This window comes from Felis catus, chromosome E2, assembly GCF_018350175.1.
Source record: "Felis catus isolate Fca126 chromosome E2, F.catus_Fca126_mat1.0, whole genome shotgun sequence".
Classification (NCBI taxonomy): domain Eukaryota; kingdom Metazoa; phylum Chordata; class Mammalia; order Carnivora; family Felidae; genus Felis; species Felis catus.
The window spans coordinates 6105629-6129426 of NC_058382.1; the positions used below are offsets into that span (position 1 = coordinate 6105629).

Below are 23798 nucleotides of genomic sequence, written 5' to 3' on the forward strand. Positions count from 1 at the left end.
CTGGTGCCATCAGTTTGTTCTCCATAGTTAAGAGTCTGTTTCTTGGGGTGCCTGGGTGGCTCAGTGGGTTAAGTACCTGGCTTCAGCTCAGGTCATGATCTCATGGTTTATGAGTTTGAGCCCTGCATCGGGCTCTGCACGGACAGAGTGGAGTGTGCCTGGGGTTCTCTCTCTCTCTTAAAATAAATAAGCTTTAAAAAAAGTGTTTCTTGGTTTGTCTTTTCTTTTTTCCCTTTGCTTGTTTGCTTTCTTTCTTAAATTCCACATACGAGTGAAATCATATGGTTGTCTTTCTCTGACAGACTTATTTCATTGAGCATTATACTGTCTAGCTCCATCCATGTAGTTGTAAATGGCAAGATTTCATTCTTTTATGGCTGAATAATATGCCATTGTATACATATATCATATATTCTTTACCCATTTATCTACCAATGGACACCTGGGCTGCTGCCATGATTTGGCTATTGTAAATAATGCTACTGACATAGGGGTACATGTATCCCTCTGAATTAGTGTTTTTGTAATGTTTGGGTAATTACCCACTAATGTGATTATGGGATTGTATGATAGTTTTTTGGTTTTTGTTTTTTGTTTTTTGTTTTTTTTTTTAATTTTTTTTTCAACATTTATTTATTTTTGGGACAGAGAGAGACAGAGCGTGAACAGGGGAGGGGCAGAGAGAGAGGGAGACATAGAATCGGAAACAGGCTCCAGGCTCTGAGCCATCAGCCCAGAGCCCGACGCGGGGCTCGAACTCACGGACCGCGAGATCGTGACCTGGCTGAAGTCGGACGCTTAACCGACTGCGCCACCCAGGCGCCCCTGTTTTTTTTTTTTTTAACGTTAAATCATTTTTGAGTCACGGAGTACCAGTAAGGGAGGGGGAGAGGGAGAGAGATATAAAGAATAGGAAGCAGGCTTCAGGTTGAGTTGTCAGTGCAAAGCCCAGTCTGAGATGGGACTCAAACTCACAAACCATGAGATCATGACCTGAGCCAAAGTCACACACTCAACTGACTGAGGCACCCAGGCACCCCAGGTAGCTCTATTTTTAACTTTCTGAGGAACCTTCATACTCTTTTCCCCAGTGGCTGTACCAATTTGCATTCACACCAACAGTACAAGAGGGTTCCTTTTTCTCCACATCCTTGCCCACACATGTTCTAAGATACAGTATTTTTCCACCATGACCCCAAAGCACATACCAATTGGCAGTAAATACATTCCTCATAACCAATGAGAAAAAAGTATTATACATAATTTTCTGTATATGTCATATAAATAAATGCTGAAGGATAGATAGTATATTACAATGGTAAGTAATCCAAACCAAGCTTATCTGATGGATAATCTAAATAAATGAGAATCCAGAATTGCAAAATAAATATAGCATTGAGAAAATGAAGAATTTAATAAAACAATGTTTACCAAACTAAATTTTATAAATACCTGTTATAACATTATCTGTACCCATGAAGAATAGGCATTTCACAATATTAACAAGTGGTGCATGTCAGTTCTATTGCATAAAACATGATAAAAGATCATCATCGTAAATCACAATAAACAATAATAAATAAAATATTCTAGGGGTGCCTGGATGGTATTACCCCAGAACAGGTCCACGTGGTACAGGATCCTTTCAGTCACCAGGTTTTCATCCCAGCTGAGAGCCTAGAAGGTGCACAGGACTGCGGAGCGGGGCAGGCAGACTGCCCATGCTACCCTATGAGGGCTGCCTGACTAGCATGGTTTGAAACATCCAGTCTGGGGAGGAGAGAATTGGGTGTCGCCATTTCCCCCCCATCACCAACACAATGGAGTTTCAGAGAACAGGACACAGGCCCCCAGTGGAGGCAGGACCCACTTGCACCAAACCCCACCCCTCCATGCCTGATAACGGCTTTTCTACCAGAGTAGGGCCGACACTAACCAAACCAGATAGTCTATCCTCGAGATCAGCATAGCCACTGATCCCAGGCACCAACAGACAACTGTCCTGTGGTTTTATATGTTAGTCTAGTTTGTTTTAAATATTCTTTTTTTTTTCTTTTCTCTCCTTCTCTCTTCCCTTCTTTTACTTTATACCCTCTGATTTTTTTTTTCTTCCCTTTGGAATCAGGCTTATAGTTTCTGCTTTCATTTTTGGTCAATTCTTATTTTTTATATATTTACATATACATATATATGTATGTGCATGTGTTTACACATAAAAGTGTATATACATATAAGTACATACACACACACACACACACACACACACACACACACACACATATATATATATATCCTTTTTTTCTTTCTGTTCTAGGTGTTCATTTGTTTAACCAGGCATTTTTATTCTATTCTTTTTACACCTTTTCTGTATCTCTTTCTTCTTTATTTTCCTCTCTCTCTGGATTAAGCCTTATAGTTTCTTTGATTCTCTGCCTGGCCTTCCCCCCCCCCCCCCGCCCCTTTCATTTCTCTCTTTGTATGGGATAAGGTTCATGTGCTCTTTTTTTTCCTTTTTTCTGGGTTACTTCAACAAACAAATCAAAGCACACCTGGTGGAAGGTCCAAACAATCCACCACTCCAAGCAGTGGGATAGAACAGCCAAAGATGTAACAACAGAGTAGACACAACATACCCCAAAAACACTTGCCATGTCCTGGACAGTATATGACTCCTTTCTAATATGGTAGTACTTGCAGGTGCAGGACACATAACAAGCCATTGAAAGATCTAAAAGACAGAAAGTGACCCAAAATGACAAAATGTAAGAATTCTCCTCAAAAGAATTTCCAGGAATAAAGGATAGAGAATTGCTCAAAATGGATATAAACAATATATCTGAACAAGAATTTAGAATAACAGTCATAAAACTAATAGCTGGGCTTGAAAAACACATAGAAGACAGCAGAGTATCTATTGCTGCCTAGATCAAAGACCTATGAAATAGTCATGATGAATTAAGATATGTTGTAAATGAGATGCAAAATAAACTAGATGCAGTGACAGCAAGGATGAAGGAGCAGACGAGAGAATAGGTGAGATAGAAGATAAAATTATGGAAAATGACAGAGCTGAAAAAAAGAGGGAAAAGAAATTACTAGACCACGAGAGGAGAATTAGAGACCTAAGTGATTCAATAAAATAAAATGATACCTGTATCATAGGAGTTCCAGAAGAGGAAGAGACAGACAAAGGAGCAGAAGGTTTATTTGAACAAACCATAGCTGACAACTTCCCTAATCTGGGGAAAGAAACAGACATCCAAGTCCAGGAGGCACAGGGATCTCCCTTCAAAATAAAATACAGGTTAACATCATGACATATCATAGTGAAACTGGCAAAATACAAAGACAGAGAGAGAATTCTGGGCCTTAACCTACAAGGGTAGACACAAAAGGGTAGTAGCGGACCTGTCCACTGCAACTTGGCAGACCAGAAGGAAGTGGCAGGAAATATTCAATGTGCTGAATAGGAAAAATATGCAGCCAAGAATCCAGCAAGGCTGTCATTCAGAATAGAAGGAGAGATAAAGGCTTTCCCAAACAAAACTAAAGGAGTCCATGACCACTAAACCAGCCCTGCAGGAGATTGTAAGGGGAACTCTGTGAATGGAAAGCAGCAAAGACTACAAAGCACCAGAGACATCGTCACAAGCATGAAACCTACAGAACACATAATGACACTAAATCCATATCTTTCAGTAATTACTCTCAATGCAAATGCACTAAATGTCCCAATCAAAAGACATAGGGTATCAGAATGGATTAAAAAAGAAAAAAAGCAAGATCCATCTATATGCTGCCTACTAGAGACTCATTTTGGACCTCAGGACATCTGCAGATTGAAAGTGAGGGGATGGAGAACGATCTATCATGCTACTGGACGTCAAAAGAAAGCCAGGGTCGCCATATTTATATCAAACAAATTGGATTTTAAAACAAAGACTGTAACAAGAGATGAAGAAGGGCATTGTATCATCATTAAGGGGTCTATCCATCAAGAAGAGCTAACAATTGTAAATGTTTATGTCCCCAATGTGAAAGCATCCAAGTATACAAATCAATTAATCACAAACATGAATAAATACATAGATAATAATATCATGATTGTAGGGGACTTTAATATTCCACTTGCAACAATGGACAGATCATCTAGGCAGAAAATCAATAAGGAAACAGTGGCTCTGAATGACACATTGGACTAGATGAACTTAACAGATATATTCAGAACTTTTGATTCTAAAGCAGAATACACATTCTTCTCAAGTGCACATGGCACATTCTCAAAAATAGATCACATACTGATCACAAAACAGCCTTCAACAAGTATAAAAAGATTGAGATCATACCATGAATATTTTCAGATCACTCTATGAAATTTGAAATCAACCACAAGAAAAAAATTGGAAAGCCCCCAAATACATGAAGGTTAAAGAACCTCCTACCAAAGAATGAACAGGTCAACCAGGAAATTAAAGAAGAAATTTAAAAATATATGGAAGCAAATGAAAATGAAAGAAGGACAGTACAAACCCTTTGGGATGCAGGAAGGCCATCCTAAGAGGAAAATACATTGCAGTACAGACCTATCTAAGAAAGGTCCCAAATACAGAACCTAACCTCACACCTAAAGGAACTAGAAAGCAGCAAAGAAAACCCAAAGCCAGCAGAAGAAATAAAATAGAACAGAAATAAACAATATAGAATGGAAAACAACAACAACAACAACAACCAGTAAAACACATCAATGAATCTAAGAGCTGGTTTTTTGAAAGAATAAACAAAACTGAAAAAAAAATAGTAATATATATAAAAAACCTGATAACCCCCTAGCCAAACTTCTCAAAAAGAAAACAGAGGACCCAAACAGATAAAATCACGAATGAAAGAGGAGAGATTACAACCAACACCACAAAAATGCAAACAATTATTACAGAATACTATGGAAAATTATATGCCAACAAAATGGACGATCTGGAAGAAATGCACAAATTCCTAGACACTCATATACTACCAAAACTCAAATGGGAATAAACAGAAAATCTGAACAAACCATAAGAAGCAAAGAAATTGAATCGGTTATCAAAAATCTCCCAACAAATAAGAGTCCTGGGCCAGATGGCTTCCCAGGGGAATTCTACCAGACATTTAAACCAGAGTTAATGCCTATTCTTCTCAAGCTGTTCCAAAAAATAGAAATGGAAGGCAAGCTTCCAGACTCATTCTATGAAGCCAGCATTACCTTGATTCCTACCAAAGAACCCACTAAAAAGGTGAATGACTGGCCAATATTCCTGATGAACACGGATGCAAAAGTTCTCAACAAGGTATTAGCAAATCGAATTAAACAGTACATTAAAAGAATTGATAGCATGATCAAGTGGGATTCATTGCTGGCTGCAAGGCTGGTTCAATATTCACAAATTAATCAACGTGATATATCACATTAATAGAAGAAAGGATAAGAACCATATGATTCTGTCAAAAGATGCAGAAAAAGCATTTGACAAAATATAGTATCTTTTCTTAATAAAAACCCTCAAGAAAGTCAGGATAGAAGGAACATACCTTAACATCATAAAAGCCATAAATAAAGTCAAACAGCTAATGTCCTCCTCAGTTGGGAAAAATTGAGAACTTTCCCAAGATCAGGAACACAACAGGGATGTCCACTCTCACCACTGTTGTTTAACATAGGGTTGGAAGTCCTAGCCTCAGCAATCAGACAACAAAATGAAATAAAAAAGGCATCCACATTGGCAAAGAAGACCAAACGTTCACTTTTCGGACATGACATGATACTCTACATAGAAAACCCAAAAAACTCCAAAAAAACTGCTAGAATTGATACATGAATTCAGCAAAGTTGCAGGATATAAAATTAGTGTACAGAAATCAGTTGCATTTCTATACACCAATAATAAAGCAGCAGAAAGAGGAATCAAGGAATAGATCCTATTTACAATTACACCAAAACCCACAAAAGACCTAGGAATAAACCTAACCAAACAGATAAAAGATCTGTACATTGAAAACTATAGAAAGCTCATGATAGAAATTGAAGAAGACACAAAGAAACGGAAAAACATTCCATGCTCAAGGATTGGAAGAACAAATGTTGTTAAAATGTCCATACTATCCAAAGCAATCTACAAATTCAATGCAATCCAAATCAAAATACGACTAGTATTCTTCACAGAGTTAGAACAAACAATCCTAAAATTTGTATGGAACCAAAAAAGACCCCGAATAGCCAAAGTATTGTTGAAAATAAAAATCAAAGCAGGAGGCATCATAATCCCACACTTTAGATTACAAAGATGTAATCATCAAGACAGTATGGTATTGGCACAAAAACAGACACATAGACCAATGGAATAAAATAGAGAACTGAGAAATGGACCTACAAAAATATGGCCAACTAATCTTCAACAAAGCAGGAAAGAGTATCCAGTGGAAAAAAGGCAGTCTCTTTAGCAAATGGTGCTCAGAGAAGTAGACAGCAACATGCCGAAGAATGAAACCAGACCACTTTCTCACATCATACACAAAAATAAATTCAAAATGGATGAAAGACCTAAACGTGAGACAGGAGACCATCAAAATCCTAGAGGAAAACAGGCAGCAATCTCTTTGGCCTCGACCACAGCAACTTCTTACTTGACATGTCTCCAAAGACAAGGGAAATAAAAAGAATATGAACTGGGACCTCATCAAGATAAAAATCTTCTGCACAACAAAGAAAACAATCATCAAAACTAAAAGGCAACTGATGGAATAGGAGAAGATATTTGCAAATAACATATAGGATAAAGGGATAGTATCCAAAATCTATCAAGAACTTACCAAACTCAACACTCAAAAAACAAATAATCCAGGGGCGCCTGGGTGGCGCAGTCGGTTAAGCGTCCGACTTCAGCCAGGTCACGATCTCGCGGTCTGTGAGTTCGAGCCCCGCGTCGGGCTCTGGGCTGATGGCTCAGAGCCTGGAGCCTGTTTCCGATTCTGTGTCTCCCTCTCTCTCTGCCCCTCCCCCGTTCATGCTCTGTCTCTCTCTGTCCCAAAAAATAAATAAATGTTGAAAAAAAAATTAAAAAAACAAAAACAAAAACAAATAATCCAGTGAAGAAATGGGCAGAAGACATAAATAGATACTTTTCCAAAGAAGACATCCAGATGGCAGACACATGAAAAGATGCTCAACATCACTCATCACCAGGGAAATATAAAAACCACATTGAGATACCACCTCACACCAGTCAGAGTGGCTAAAATTAACAACTGAGGCAATAACAGATGTTGGTGAGGATGTGGAAAAAGGGAAACCCACTTTCACTGTTGGTGGGAATGCAAACTGGTGCAGCCACTCTGGAACACAAAGTGGAGGTTGCTCAAAAAATTAAAAATAGAATTACCCTACGACCCAGAATACAGGAGTACTGATTCATAGGAGCACATGTACCCCAATGTTTACAGCAGCACTATCAACAATAGCCAAATTATGGAAAGAGCCTAAATGTCCATCAACTGAAGAATGGATAAAGAAGATGTGGTATGTATGTATGTATGTATGTATGTATATGTGTGTATATATATATATATATGTATATGTGTATATATATATGTGTATATATATATACATACATATATATATATTATATATATGTATATATAATATATATGCATGCATGCAATGGAATACTCCTTAGCAATGAAAAAGAATGAAATCTTGTCATTTGCAACTACATGGATGGAACTGGAGGGTATTATGCTAAGTGAAATAAGTCAATCAGAGAAAAACAGATATATGATTTCACTCATATGTGGAATTTGAAAAACTAAAAAGAAAGGGGGAAGGGAAGGAAAAATAACTTACAAACAGAGAGGGAGGCAAACCATAAGAGACCCTTAAATACAGAGATCAAGCTGTGGGTTGAAGGGGGTGGAGGACTGGGGGGAGCAGGGGAGATGGGTGATAGGCATGGAGGAGGGCACTTGTTTGGAGAAGCACTGGATGTTGTATGTAAGTGATGAATCACAGGAATCTACTCCTGAAGCCAGGGCTTCACTGCATGTTAACTAAACTAACAATTTAAATAACTGACAAAATAAAATTAAAATAATAAAATAAAAATAAAATAAAATAAATAAAATAAAATAAAATAAAATTCCTAGTAGAAAACAGAGGAAAAGCTTCATGACATTACTTTTGGCAATAATTTACCAGATATAACACCAAAGCACAGGCAACAAAAGTACAATCGGATAAACTGACTACATCAAAATAAAAAACTCCTGCACACCAAAGGACACAAATCAAGAGCTTAAAGCCAACCTATGGAGCACAAGAAAAGATGTGCAAATCATATATCTGATAATAGGTTGGTATTAAGAATAAATAAGAACTCTAAAAGGGTATAGTTCCACAGTGCATGGTCTGGGAGCGGGGAGGTCCCCATACCAAAAAACAATGCTCTGACAGCAGCTAGTTATCCTACAATTCTGACTCAGTTCTGACAATTCAACTCAAGCCTGATGTTATCTATTTGGAGGTCCCACAAGTTAAGGGCTGAGTCCTACATGACCCGCCCCCACTTTAGATGCTAATGGTAAGTCCAGGTTGTCACACCTAGCCTTCTGACGGACCAGCTATAGATCTGAAGTTCCAATGAACCCCCTCCTTGGGTCTGACTTGCTAGATTGGCTCAAAGAACTCAGAGAAACATTTTACCTACTAGATTACTGGTTCATCACGAGAAGATGTGACTCTGGAACGCGTAGGGCAAAGCAAGAGGAAAGGGTGCAGAGTCCTCTCCACGTGGGTCACTCTCCACAAATTTCCTCTTGGTCACCAGCCCAGAAGCTCTCTGACCTCTCTCCTTTTGAGTTTTTACGGAGGCTCCATTATAGAGGCATTATCGATTAAATCACTGATCACTGCTGACTGAACTCCATCTCCAGCCCCTTTCCTCTTCCAGAACTCCAGGGATGGACTGAAAGTTCCAACCCTCCAATCACTTGGCTGTGTCCCCTGGCAATAAGCCCCCATCTTTACAGGATTTCCAAAAGTCACCTCATTAGCATAAACTAGGTTGTGGTTGAGAGGTGACTTATGAAGAACAAGACACCCATCTCATCTTTATGGCTCCTGAGCAATTTCAGGAATTGACGAGAGACCAAATTATGATCAAAGATGCTTGCATTGTGGGGCGCCTGGGTGGCGCAGTCGGTTAAGCATCCGACTTTGGCTCAGGTCATGATCTCGCGGTTTGAGTTCGAGCCCCACGTCGGGCTCTGTACTGACAGCTCAGAGCCTGGAGCCTGCTTCGGATTCTGTGTCTCCCTGACACTACGCCCCTCCCCCACTTGTGTTCTGTCTCTGTCTCTCAAAAATAAATAAATGTAAAAAAAAAAAATTAAAAAAAAAGATGCTCCCATTGCTCTTATTGCTCAGGAAATTCCAAGGGTTTTAGAAGTTCTGCGCAAGAAACACGAATGAAGACCAAACAGATTTCTTATTACGAATCACAATATCACAAACTCCTACAGCTCAACAAAAACAGAACCCACAAATATTCTGATTAAATAATGGGCAAAGGACTTTGGAACCAACATTTCTCCACAGATGATATACAAATGGTCAACAAACTTATGAAATGATGTTCAGTATCACTGACATCAGAGAAATGCAAATCTAAACCGCAATGAGATTATCACTCACACTCATTAGGATAGCTACTATCGAAGAAACAGAAAATACTAAGTGTTAGCGAAGATGGGGCAAAATGGGAATTCTTATGCAATGTTCATCAGCAAGTAAAATGTAAATGGAAAATATCAGGACAGTTACTTGAAAATTAAAAATTAAATTACCATACACTGTGAGCTGAATGTTTGTGCCCCCTAAAATTTCTATGTTAAAATCTAATCCCCAAGGTGATACATTTGAAGGTGTTGGCTTTGGGAAGTAATGAAGTCATCAGGATGGAGCCCGCATAAATGGGATTAGTGCCATTACAAGAGGCCAGACAGCCAGCTCTTTCTCGTATCATGTGAAGATACAAGCAGTCAGCAGCAGCTTGCGGTCAGGAAGGGGGTCCTCACCAGAACCCAAGCATGCTGGCACCCTGATCTTTGACTTCCCATCTCCAGCACTGTGCAAAACAAATGGAATAACTGTTGTAAGCCACCCAGTTTTTGGTATTTTGTTACAAGAGCCTGAACAGACTAAGAAAGAAAATTGTCTTGATCGTGAGAAGTAGCGAGCTTCTGCAACAAATACCTAAAAATGGGGATGTGGCTGTGAATTGGGTCATGGGTAAAAGTGCATGCTGGAAGCTGAGAATGTCACGAAGGGAATTTTAAATGTGATTCTGGTATAGGCTCCAAGAAAAAAAGAAGAGAGCTGAACACAGTTCTCTTGGCCGAACTGCATTCATGCTCTCCTGTCTTGTGGAAAGTAGAACTTGCAAGCAATGCCATTGCTCTTCAGCTGAGATTTCTAAGCCAAGACACTTGGTTCCTCCTGACTGCTAATGGTTAAACAAGACCAAAGAAATAACTTGAAGATAAAATTATCAAGCAAAAAGAGACTATAGAACTTCAAGATTTTGAAAATTCCCAGCCTAACCATTTTGCAAAAAAGGAGAAAGCATGTTTGGAAGAGAATAGGGTGTGGCCCAAAAGACCCCGAATAGCCAAAGGAATGTTGAACAAGAAAATCAAAGTGGGAGGCATCACAATCCCAGACTTTAGCCTCTACCACAAAGCTGTAATCATCAAGACAGCATGGTACTGGCACAAAAACAGACACATAGACCAATGGAATAGAATAGAGAACCCAGAATTGGACTCACAGATGTATGGCCAATTAATCTTTGTCAAAGCAGGAAAGAGGATCCAATGGAAAAAAGACAGTCTGTTTAGCAAATGGTGCTGGGAGAACTGGATGGCAAAATGCAGAAGAATGAAACTAGACCACTTTCTCACACCACACACAAAAATAAACTCAAAATGGATGAAAGACTTAAACGTGAGACAGGAAACCATCAAAAACCTTAGAGGAGAAAACAGGCAACAACCTTTTTGACATAAGCTGCAGCAATATCTTGCTCAACACATCTCCAAAGGCAAGAAAATTAAAAGCAAAAATGAACTATTGGGACCTCATGAAGATAAAAAGCTTCTGCACTGCAGAGGGACAATCAACAAAACTAAAAGGCAACCAATGGAATGGGAAAAGATATTTGCAAATGACATATCGGATAAAGGGCCAGTATCCAAAATGTATAAAGAACTTACCAACTCAACACCTGAAAAACAAATAATCCACTGAAGAAATGGGCAGAAGACATGAACGGACACTTTTCCAAAAGAGACAACCAGATGGCCAACAGACAAATGAAAAGATGGTCAACGTCACTCATCATCAGGGAAATACAAGTCAAACCACACTGAGATACCACCTTACACCACTCAAGAGTGGCTAAAATTAACAACTCAGGAAACAACAGGTGCTGGCGAGGATGTGGAGAAAGGGGATCCCTCTTGCACTGTTGGTGGGAATGCAAACTGGTGCAGCCACTCTGGAAAAACAGTGTGTAGGTTCCTCAAAAAATTAAAACTAGAACTACCCACAAGCCAGCAATAGCACTACTAGGAATTTATCCAAAGGATACAGGAGTGCTGATTTGTAGGGGCACATGTATCCCAATGTTTATAGCAGTGCTTTCAACAAGATCCAAATTATGGAAAGAGCCTAAATGTCCGTCAACTGATGAGTGGATAAAGAAGATGTGGTTTGATATATACAATGGAATACTACTTCGCAATGAGAAAGAAGGAAATCCTGCCATTTGCAGCAACGTGGATGGAACTGGAGGGTATTACGCTAAGTGAAATAAGTCAGTCAGAGAAAGACATATACCGTATGTTTTCACTCATATGAGGAACTTGAGAAACTTAAGACCATGGGGGAAGGGAAGGGGAAAAAAATAGTTACAAACAGAGAGGAAGGGAGGCAAACCATAAGAGGCTCTTAAATACAGAGAACAAACTGAGGGTTGATGGGGTGGGAGGGGAAAATGAGTGAGGGGCACTGAGGAGGGCACTTGTTGGGATGAGCACTGGGTGTTGTATGTAAGTGATGAATCATGGGAATCTACCCCCAAAACCAAGAGCACACTGTATACACTGTATGTTAGCCAACCCAACAATAAATTATATTAAAAAAAAAAAAAAAAAAGGAATAGGGTATGGCCAAGCTGTTTGATAAGATCAGAATGAGTGTGTTTTGCAGGGTTTTTCAGATTCCACATGTACGTGAAATCTTATGAGGTATTTCTCAGTCTAATTTACTTCACTTGGCATAATACATTCTAGGCCCATCCACGTTGTTGTACATGGCACAATACCATCCTTTTTTATGGCCGTGTAACATTCCACTCTAAAATACCACATCTTCCTTATCCATTTGTGTATTAACGGACCCTTAGGTTGCTTCCCTGTCTTGGCCAGTAAATAATGCTGCAATAAACATAGGGGTGCATTCGTAATCTTTTCAAACTAGTGTTTTCATTTTCTTTGGGTAAATACCTAGTGGTAGAATTATTGGATCATACGGTATTTCTATTTTTAATATTTTGAGGAATCTCCATACTGCTTTCCAGAGTGGTTGTACCAATTTACACTGCCACCAACAGTGCACAAGGTTCCTTTTCCTGTACATTTTCATCAGCACTTGTTATTTCTCATCTTTGATTTTAGCCATTCTGACAAATTTAAGATGATAGCTCATTGTGGTTTTGACTTGCAATTCCCTGATAATGAGTGGTGGTGAGCATCTTTCCATGTGTCTGTTGGCCTTTGGGAAAATGCCTATTCATGTCTTCTGTCCCTTTTAAAAATAAAACAAAAAGCAGAATCAGATCTATAAATATAAGAACTGATGGTTGACGAGAGGAGGGGAGTAGGGAGGTGGGCAAAATGACTGAAGGGGAGTGGGAGATACAAATTTCCAGTTATGAAATAAATGTCATGAGAATAAAAGGCACAGCATAAGGAATACAGTCAATGATACTGTGATAATGTCGTATGGTGACAGATGGTAGCTACACTGGTGAGCACAACATAACGCACAAACTTGAATCGCTATGCTGTACACATGAAACTAATATAAAGTTGTGTGTCAACTATACTCATGTTTAAACATTAAAAAAAAAAATTAGTGAGTGTCAACTATGGACCTTATCAACTACTATAGCAGGAAAACTGCCGGTGTGAAGTGAAGGGAAAGAAAATGGAAAGGAATAAAGGAAGATGGCCAGACTTTACAGAACAGAACCATAAAGCTATTTCTCTGCAAATTTTCTCTATTCTTCAACACAAAGGAGGAGTGACCTCAAGGCACTTCAGAGACGATTGGGCCTGCCTCTTCACTTTTTTTTTTTTTTACATTTATGTATTTTTGAGAGACAGAGCACAGTGGGGGAGGGGCAGAGAGAGAGGGAGACACAGAATCCCAACCAGGCTCCAGGCTCTGAGCTGACAGCACAGAGCCCAGTGCGGGGATCAAACCCACAAACCACGAGATCATGACCTGAGCCAAAGTTGGACACTAGCCCGACTGAGCCACCCAGGCGCCCCTGCCTCTTCACTTTCAACAGGCCAGATGACCTCCCCACAAAACTGGGTTTTCAACCCCTGCTCAGTAGAACCTGGGGGGTGGTGCGGGACCCTGCCTGGTGGAGCTGGGTCTAGCAGCAGGACTGCTGTCCAACAGACCTGGAGGGCAGAGCATGGAGGCAAAGAGGATTATTTTCAAGCCTTCAGATCTCATGGATCTTGCTAGGTTTTGGACTTGCCTGGGATCAACCTGTGCTTCTCCCCCATTTCTGCCTATTGAATGGTATTGTCTACCCTATGCCTGTCCCACCACTATATTCTGGAAGTACACAATTAATCCATTCTACAGGTTCACAGCTAGAGAGGATTTTTTGCCTCAAGTCTCACCCATATCTGATTTAGAGATGTTTAGATTAGGTTTTGGACTACAGACTTTAGAGCTGATGCTAGAATGAGTTGACTTGTAGGGGTGGTGGGATAGAATGCATGTATTTGGCATATGGGAAGTACATGAAACTTGGGGAGGGGGGTGAGAGCAGAATGTTGTAGATTAAACACTGGTGTTCCTCTAAAATTCATTATGTTGAAACCTTCCAAAATACAACGGTGGGCCTATGGGCAGTGACCAGTCCATGATGGTGGAGCCCTCATGAGTATCATCAGTGTCCTTACAAGAGAGATCACAGAGAGCTATCTCTCTCTGTTTCTGCTGTGGGAGGGGACAATGAGAAGTCACCCATCTGCAACCCATCAGAAGGTCTTCCTCAGAGCCTAACCATGCTGGCACCCTGATTTCAGACTTCTGGCCTCCAGAACTGTAAGAAATAAAATTTGTTAATAAGCCACCCATTCTATAGTACTTTGTTATAGGACACCAAACTAAGATACCATATAATCTAGCATTTCCACTTCTGGGTGTGTACACAAAAAAAGTGAAAGCAGGACCTCAAAGTGATGTTTGCATACCCATGTTCACAGAAGCATTATTCAAAATAGCCAAGAGGTAGGGGCGCCTGGGTGGCTCAGTGGGTTAAGTGTCCAACTCTTGATTTTGGCTCAGGTCATGATCTCACAGTTTGCGAGATTGAGCCCTTGCATTGAGCTCTGTGCTGACAGTTTGCTTAGTATTCTCTCTCTCCCTCTCTCTCTGTCCCTCCCTGCTCTTTCTCTCAAAATAAATACACTTAAAAAAAAAATAGCCAAGGGCACCTGGTTGACTCAGTTGGTTGAACGTCTGACTCTTGATTTTGGCTCAGGTCATGATCTCACAGTTCATGAGATCAAGCCCCACGTTGGGATCTGTGCTATCAACACAGAACCTGCTTGGGATTCTCTCTCTCCCTCTCACTGCCCCTCCCCTGCTCTGTCTCTCAAAATAAATAAACAAACATAAAAAAAATAATAACCAAGAGGTAGAAGCAACTCAAATGTCTACTGATTGAGGAGCACACAAATAAAATGTGGTATATACACATAATGAAATATTATTCAGCCTTAAAAAGACACTTGGGATGCCTGAGTGGCTCAGTCGGTTAAGGGTCCGACTTTGGCTCAGGTCATGAGCTCATGGTTCATGGGTTCAAGCCCCACGTCAGGCTCTGTGCTAACGCTCAGAGCCTGGAGCCTGTTTCAGATTCTCTTTCTCCCTCTTTCTCTGTCCCTCCTCCACTTATGTGAAGTATCTAAAATAGTCCAATTCACAAAAACAGAAAGTAAAATGGTGTTCACCAGGCTGTGGGTAGAGAAGAAAATAAGTGGAAAACAAGTGAATTTAAATACTCATGGTAAGCAACTGAATCTACATTCAAACAAGAAAAATATGGCATATTTTAACTCTAGTAAGCTCAAATGATGGAAAATATTATGAAAGTTATCTGAAACAATAGAGACAGACATGAGGTCAGGTGCCCCTCCTGTAGGTATTACTAAATGCAAGCTGTTATTGTGAATCCATGAAACTTAATGTGCACTTATCCAAAATTAGTAAATCAGACTTCATAAATATGACCAGGAGAACAAAAGTAAGTTTACGGAGACCAGAGGAAATAAGCGAATGGCCCACTGCGGGAAGGACCTGTGACACAGGACACCATAAGCAGCAGCAGGTTCACGCAGAAACAACTTCTCCTCCCTGGAGGAGGTCCGCGGGCAGAGAGGAGGCGGGCAGCATACACAGCAAACGAGAGCCAGAGAACAACAGGAAAGCACGAGATGGTGGGACACCAGGGACCAGGTGTACCTTCTATGAGGTTCAGATGGAAACCCAAAATAGTGTTCGTGTGTTCACTCATGAACGCAATTTACAGAAATTTAGAAATTTTGCAGAAAATATAAGTGTCATAAGCAACAGTGGAAGTCAATAAAGTATAAGAAATGTGCTAAGTTTTCTGTAAAACACAATGATATTTACGTATCAATTCAATATACTGATACGAACATGATGAATCTAGACAGGGAGAGTAATTTTTAGAACACAGCAGTTACAACAAAAAATTAAGTCAGTGAAATTTACACAAACTCAACAAGTTATGCACAAAAAACTGAAAACATACTATAAAAAAAGCAATAAATCTTACGTGACAAATTAATGGTATTTCTGGGATTCGTACAGTACAAATATAAAATATACATGTTTTTAAGATATCTAAAATTCCCAATTTAATAAATTTAATTCACAAAAGTGTAACTTGATATTAGGTACTAGGTCAGGTGAGGACAAGTAGAAAAAATAATTCAGACTATCTTTTCAACATATTCCAGGGTTTGTGCTGGATTTAGGGAACCTGTTGCTGAGCCATACCTTGAAAACTAAAGAAGGAAATAGTGTAAAATATTTAAAACAATATCTGTTCCCCAATTCAACACTCCCACTTACAAATATAAAACAAAGAACACTACTGGTAGCATCAGAAATTCACAATTGATGATTAAATAATAAAAATCAAGTTCTTGGGTGCTTGGGTGGCTCAGTTGGTTAAGCATCCAACTCTCAATTTTGGCTTCAACCTTGATCTCACAGTTCGTGAGTTCAAGCCCCATGTCGGGCTCTGTGCTTTCAGCGAGGAGCTGCTTGGGATATTCTCTCCCCCTCACTCTCTCCCCTTCTCTCTTTCTCTCTCTCAAAATAAATAACTTAAAAAAAATCAAGTTCCTTTACAATGCATAGAAATGGACAAGATGAAAGGAAAAAGTGGCTTAAAGGAAACGTATTACGGTGAACTTCATTAAAGTCATCGCTCAGCTTCAGCAACTCCCTCATTAAGATGCTGCATAATTATACCTGTTGAGGTAGAATGAACAACGGCCCGCAGAGGGGATGGCAAAGGCAACATAAACAACAGTCCAGTCAACAGCCTCAGACATATGAGAACGTGAACATGGACAACATTGCCCCAGGACAGATTCCTGTTTTGTTTATTGTGGCTCAAAGGGATGAATTAGCATCTAATGAACAACGTTGTCACAGAGCCCTTGAGAGATAACGTGACACACCTCAAAAACCGGAAAGAAAACTGGAGACTTTCCATCTCAGTATCCAGGGCATATGCTGACCAGTCTAACCAGTAGCTTCAAGAGGTGCTTCTGTAGGAAGCAGACTATTATTAGAACACGGTAGTCAAAGTGTTCTTGGTCAAGAATTTTCTGTACCAAGTAAACCCACTCCACAGAAGACTCCACCAGAAGCAGTCCATAACCTAAAAGTGGACTATCACAGCAAAAAAAAAAAAAAAAGGACGAAATTTCAGACTCTAGGGACGTGTCTTCCGAAAGCAAATTTCAGAGGCAAAATCACGCAGACGTAAGAAAAATGAAATCGTTGCCAAACTAGGTAGAGAGGTGGAAGAGAGAGAAAATACAAGATGTCAGGGCCAGGTGATGGAGGATCTTGACACGGGACTGTGCCCTCCACCCACAGACACTAAGCTAAAAGCTGAAATGCGCTCCCATGTAGGACAGGGGACCAAAAAGACCTTTCTGCCAACTGTCTTCACACATGTGAGTAAAAAATCTCGTAAGATCCAACCCCCCTCCCCATTTCATGTGCCCCTGAAGTGTGGCAGAAGCAGAACGGAAGCTATGGCTAAGGAACCTGAACAGGCAGACGGGGCTCAAGACGGCGCCATGCAGCTTCCAGGGAGCCTGATGGAAGGCAGGCAAGAGCAGCCAGTGTCTTCCCTTCTGATCAGGTCTCCCAGGGACAGCCAATGGGCGTGGAACCAGGACAGGTGCAAGAGTCAGGACTACGGAGGCCTCAGCTCTGAGCCACGTGGACGAAGACCCGAGCATCTGATGGCATCAAGCCCAGAAGGAGAGATCCCCTTTGAAACGGCCCTCCCATGCCCTGCAAAGTCAAGGACCAAAGCAATCACTGCACCAGGTCACTGTGTGTGGATCACGGATCGCGACGTTTGTGTTCGTCTCTGCGGGAGCTGCAGCACCGCTGGAGGGTGAAAGGGTCAACCTCACACATCTGAAGACCGAGTGATAAGCGAGGGAGGAGAAAAATGTCCTCCAAGTGTTCATAAGAAAAAAGCCTTTGTTTTCCCATAGAACTCTCCCACTGCAGAGAGTTTCTCAAACACCATTTTTTTTAGTTTATTTATGTTGAGAGAGATAGAGCACATGAGTGGCAGAGGCGCTGAGAGAGGGAGAGAGAATCCCAAGTGGGCTCGGATGTGGGGCTCAAACTCACGAAACTCTGAGATCACAACCTGAGCCGAAACCAAGAGTCAGATGCTTAACCGACTGAGCCACCCAGGCGCCCCCCTCAAACACTATTAATGTGCAGCCTCCTCTCTGCCCTTCTTTCCCTTGCTCCAAAAAGGACGTAATATTCAGGTCAAACACACATATTCCTGCTTATAAGAAGAAAGGAAGGTGAACGTGATGTGCTATGGCTTTTCCAGAATCTTCGTTTTTTGTTCAGCTGAGGAGACAGGACATCACAGATGGATCTGGAAAGATCATTTCACAAACTCCTCCACTGCCTGCCTCCTTCTGAAGGTGCAGGCAACAGGATCGCAGAGATACAGCTCTCTTCCCAAACTACTGAATCCAAAGTGCAGGGGAAGAAAATAGGGAATTGGCTATTTAAAAATTTTTTTGAACGTTTGTTTATTATTATTGAGAGACAGAGACAGAGCATGAGCATGGGAGGGGCAGAGAGATGAGGAAACACATAATCTGAAGCAGGCTCCAGGCTCTGAGCTGTCAGCACAGAGCCCGATGTGGAGCTCGAACTCACAAACCACAAGATCATGACCTGAGCCGAAGTCACACTTAACCGACTGAGCCACCCAGGTGCCCCAGAAACTGGCTATTTTAAAAGTCTGCCATTTGGTTTTATGCATTCTTAAACTCCAGAACAACTCCTGATGTATCATCTGAAAAAAGAGGAAAGTAAAAGTCCAGTTGCCACATAAGGAGGCTTTTCAATTCTGAGGCAACAGGGCTTCAAACTCAGGCAAGTAAGGCAGGGGCTCCCAGGAGGCAAACTAAGGAAAAATGCAAAGATACCCAAGGGCAGATCCCCACTTCTGAACAGACATTGTCCTCACCCAGAGAGACCAGGTTCCTGTAGTTCTCCAGCATCACGTCCCTGTACAAGGCCCTCTGAGCGGGGTCCAGACACTCCCACTCCTCCTGAGAGAATTCTATGGCCACATCCTTGAAGGTCAATCGTCCCTGAAATGAAAACACACTTCACCAAGAGGCCATGGGGTGAGTTCTTCACACAAAATGAGAAGAGAGAGGTGCGTATCAATTTGGTTAAAGTGACTGTCCAACAGACCCATGTTAAGGTATTTTAAGCAACTTATGTGCCTCTAACTTTAAGTTCTTACGCATTTCCATAAGAGATTATAATACCCTCCAAGTAAGTATGGATTTCTCATTTTGTGGATAATACATGAAGAATACACCTAAAAAAATCCCAATACTACACTGTCTATACACAGTATTAGATACTATGTTCTACACACGGAGTGATACTATCTAGATGAGCTACGGCACGAGCGCTATCTGCAGAGATGACAACATTCACAGTGGCTTTAAAGAGAAGTTAGAATTTAAAAACAGTGACGAGGGGGCACCTGGTGGCTCAGTTGGTTAAGTGTCTGACTCTTGATTTCAGCTCAGGTTGTGAGTTCAAGCCCCACATCGGGCTGTGTGTGACAGCCCAGACCCTGGAGCCTGCTTTGGATTCTGTGTCTTCCTCTCCCTCTGCCCCTCTCCCCCTTGTGCTTTCTTTCTCTCTCTCTCTCTCTCTCTCTCTCTCTCAAAAATAAACATTAAAAAAATTTTTTAATTAAAAATTAAAATGAAATCAATAAAACTTGTGATGAGGATAGCAATGGCAATGACTTCAAAGCTTCTGACCCTTCCTACGTGCTAGGTATTACTCTAAAGGCTTCACATGGACCAAGCTGGTATCAGCAGAACAGCTCACTGGGGGAAGATGTGCTCCCATCCTATGGAGGGGAAGACTCATACTGGTCGGAGGCACTCTAGGAAACTCTCCTCTGGTCAAAGAGCTGAGAATGACACAGCGAGCACACGAGCTCAGGTAGTCAGGTTTTAGAACTGAAACTCGAGAACTAAGTAGTTCAGTAACGGAGCATTACAAGTACACAGACAGAGGCTTCTTGAAACAAGCTCAAAGTTTACGACATCAAACTGCATAAAAGGTCCTCATAGACGCTGCACGCACAGAAACACTGCTATTCTTATCATTACCTAAATCATTAGCCTGATAGTGTAGAAAGAATTTAAGGCCATGGAATATACTTAAGATATAATTTCAATGGCTAAAAACTATGAAACTTATTTATGGAATGTCTTTATAAAAACCATGAGCCTGGGTGGCTCAGTCGGTTAAGTGTCCGACTTCAGCTCAGGTCACGATCTTGCGGTCCGTGAGTTCGAGCCCCGCATCGGGCTCTGGGCTGATGGCTCAGAGCCTGGAGCCTGCTTCCGATTCTGTGTCTCCCTCTCTGTCTGCCCCTCCCCCGTTCATGTTCTGTCTCTCTCTGTCTCAAAAATAAATAAACGTTAAAAAAATAAATAAATAAAAAACCCATGGACTTACACATCCATGCACTCACGCAAATTAACTGAAATATGAGGTGTGGTTTCTCAACATAATTTTGAATGATTTTTTTTTTTTTAAGAGAGAACATGGGCAGGGGAGTGAGGCAGAGGGGGAGAAAGAGAAACTTTTTTTTTTTTTAAGTTTTTAAAATTTATTTTGAGAAAGAGTGTGAGAGGAGGAGGGGCAGAGAGAGAGGGAACGAGAGAAAATCTCAAACAGGCTCTGTGATTTGTGTGCAGAGCCTGATGTGGTGTTCAAACTCACAAACCGTGAGATCATAGATCATGAGCTGAGCTGAAATCAAGAGTTGGAAGCTTACCCAACTGAGCCACCCAGGTGCCCGAAACCGAAAGAGAGAGAGAGAGAGAGAGAGAGAGAGAGAGAGAGAGAGAGAGAGAATCTTAAGCAGTCTCCATGCTCAGCGCACAGCCCAACACAAGGCTCGATCCCATGACCCTGGGATCATGACCTAAGCTGAAATCAAGAGTTAGATGCTCAACTTACTGAGCCCCCCAGGCACCCCAAAAGAAAGGTTTTAAATGGCTGTTTTTATAGTAAACGAACACAGAATCCACCAGTGGTTTTTGAGAGAGAGAGAGAGAGAGAGAGAGAGAGAGAGAGAGAGAGTCTGCTCAAGGGAGGGCAGAGAGAGACAGAGAAATAATCTCAAGTAGGCTTCACGGTCAGCGCAGAGCCCAACACAGGGCTCACTGCCATGACTCTGGGATCATGACCTGAGGTGAAATCAAGAGTCAAGACACTCAACCAACTAAACCACCCGAGTGCCCCCATTATCATTTTTATTCACGTGTATTTCAGCATGTTTGGGAAGATTAAAACGTATAAATTGTACTTCATTCGGTTTGTCAATATGACTATACAGTAGGCTAGTAAAGAGAGGGCACAAACATGAAAAAATAAAGAATACTTTAACTCCAATCTCCATAAAATACCTGCATTCAAAAATATAAATACAATTATATGCATTTAAACGTAGGTGTGTAGGCATTAACAAACACCGAAGAGAGTTTGTTTATTCCACTAATAAAACGATGGTTCGAGATTAGAAGAGTTACCGGTGTTATGATATGCAGTACCTGAAGAGATTCAGGTTTAAAAACATATCACAGTAATAGACACTTGAAAAAAATGACAAAAAGGAAATCGATGATTAAACTATCATTAAGCAAGAACATTTCACCAAATGTCATGACCAGTCGAGAACGCTGGATGCATTTGCTCTGAAATTTCGGTGGAGGAAAGGGGGTTGGCCAGGGCTCCTGCCATTCGCCCAGCCAGCCTGAGCAGGCATCAGCAGAAGTTAAAGGAGGTAAAAATAGTGAGAGAGAGAGAGAGAGAGAGAGAGAGAGAGAGAGAGAGAGAGAGAGAGAGTCAAGGAGCTGAAACTATTGAAATTCACAGATCTAAGGATGGAAACAGGCTAAAAGGGCAAGAGGGAGAACGATATTTCATGCAAGCAGGATCCTAAAGACAGCAGAGGTGGTTATATCCTATCAGACAGAAGAGACTATAAGACAAAACGGTCGCAAGAGGGGAAGGACATCATGATAAGAAGATTGGCTCACCAGGAAGACAGCACAACGGTAAACACACAGGCATGTGACATTAGAGCCCCCAGATGTATTAAGGAAATAATAACAGTATGGGGTGCCTGGGTGGCTCAGTCGGTTAAGCGTCCGACTTCAGCTCAGGTCACGATCTCGCAGTCCGTGAGTTCGAGCCCCCCGTCGGGCTCTGGGCTGACGGCTCGGAGCCTGGAGGCTGCTTCCGATTCTGTGTCTCCCTCTCTGTCTGCCCCTCCCCCGTTCATGCTCCGTCTCTCTCTGTCTCAAAAATAAATAAATGTTAAAAAAAATTTTTTTAATAAAAATAAAAAATAAAAAAATAAAAAGAAATAATAACAGTAGACTTCAGTACCCAGTTTCAGAAGATCCAGAAGGAGACAGAAGACCTGAACAGCACTCTCAGCAAGTGCACCTACCAGACAGACAGAACACCACAGCCAGCAGCAGCAGAACACGGTCTTCTAAAGCACACGTGACGTCATGCCAGAAAACAAATCTTAGCAAATTTAAGAAGGCTGAAATCATAAAGAGCATCTTCTCTAACACTCAATTGAAACTAAAAGCAAATAGCAAAAAGGAAACAACTCATTTTTTCTATAATATACTTTTTTCTAATTGCTTATTTTTTTAAGTAACCTCTACACCCAACATGGGGCTCGAACTCACAACCCTGTGATCAAGAGTCTACCTACTGGGCCAAGCAGGAACCCCAAAACATTTTTTGTTGTTTTTTGTTTTTTGTTTTGAAAGAGAGAGAGAGGGAGCAAGTGAGCAAGGGGCAGAGAAAGAGAAGGAGGGAAAGAGAGAGAGGGAGGGAAGGAGGGGGAGAGAGAAAGGGAGGGAGGGAGGGAGAGAGAGAAAGAGAGAGAGAGGGAGGGAGGGAGGGAGAAAAAGAGAGAGAGGGAGGGAGGGAGGGAGGGAGGGAGGGAGGGAGAGAGAGGCAGGGGAGAGAGCAAAGCGGGGCTCATGCTTACTTGATGTGGGACGTGAACTCACAAACCATGAGACCATGACCTGAGCTGAAGTCAGATGCTTAATGACAGAGCCACCAGGTGCCCCCAAACAGCTCATTCTTAAGCAATGGGTCAAAGAAGAAACCGCAAGAGAATCTGCAAAGTGTCCGGATGAAAATGAAAAAACAACATACTGAAATGTAGGGACACTCAGAGGAGGGTCTGCAATGGTGAATATTTACATTAAACAAGAGGAAAGATCTCAAATCAGAAATCTAATTTTACACCTCAAGGAGGCAGAAAAAGAAGAACAAACTAAACCCAGTTTAGCAGAAAGAAGTAAATAAGATTACAGCAGAGGTAAATGAAATAGAGGATTAAAAAAAACAATATTAAAAAAATCAACAAACCAAGAGATGTTTTGAAAAGATTAATAAATTGACAAGCCCTTAGCTAGACTAGTGAACATTGCAATTCATGTCATGGAAAGTTTTAAAAAGGACTCTATGAGGGTACTATGAACAACTCCATGCCAACAATGCATAACCT

The 23798-nt window shown here is 41.1% G+C and overlaps 1 protein-coding gene across 3 annotated transcripts in view; it reads right to left on the minus strand.

The window, feature by feature from the left end:
* Positions 1-23798, minus strand: part of LOC102902178 (zinc finger protein 160-like) — a 30764-nt gene that overhangs the window by 1424 nt on the left and 5542 nt on the right. Inside the window, exons 3-4 of one of the 3 annotated variants that reach the window (XM_045046266.1) lie at positions 19179-19305; positions 2634-2728 (exon numbers count right to left, since the gene is read on the minus strand). In XM_045046266.1, the coding sequence (XP_044902201.1) occupies positions 2634-2728; positions 19179-19305 (222 nt within the window). Of the gene's footprint in view, positions 1-2633; positions 2729-18323; positions 19005-19178; positions 19306-23798 lie in introns of those variants that run through there. The other 2 variants (XM_045046267.1, XM_023244968.2) reach the window with 2 other exon arrangements.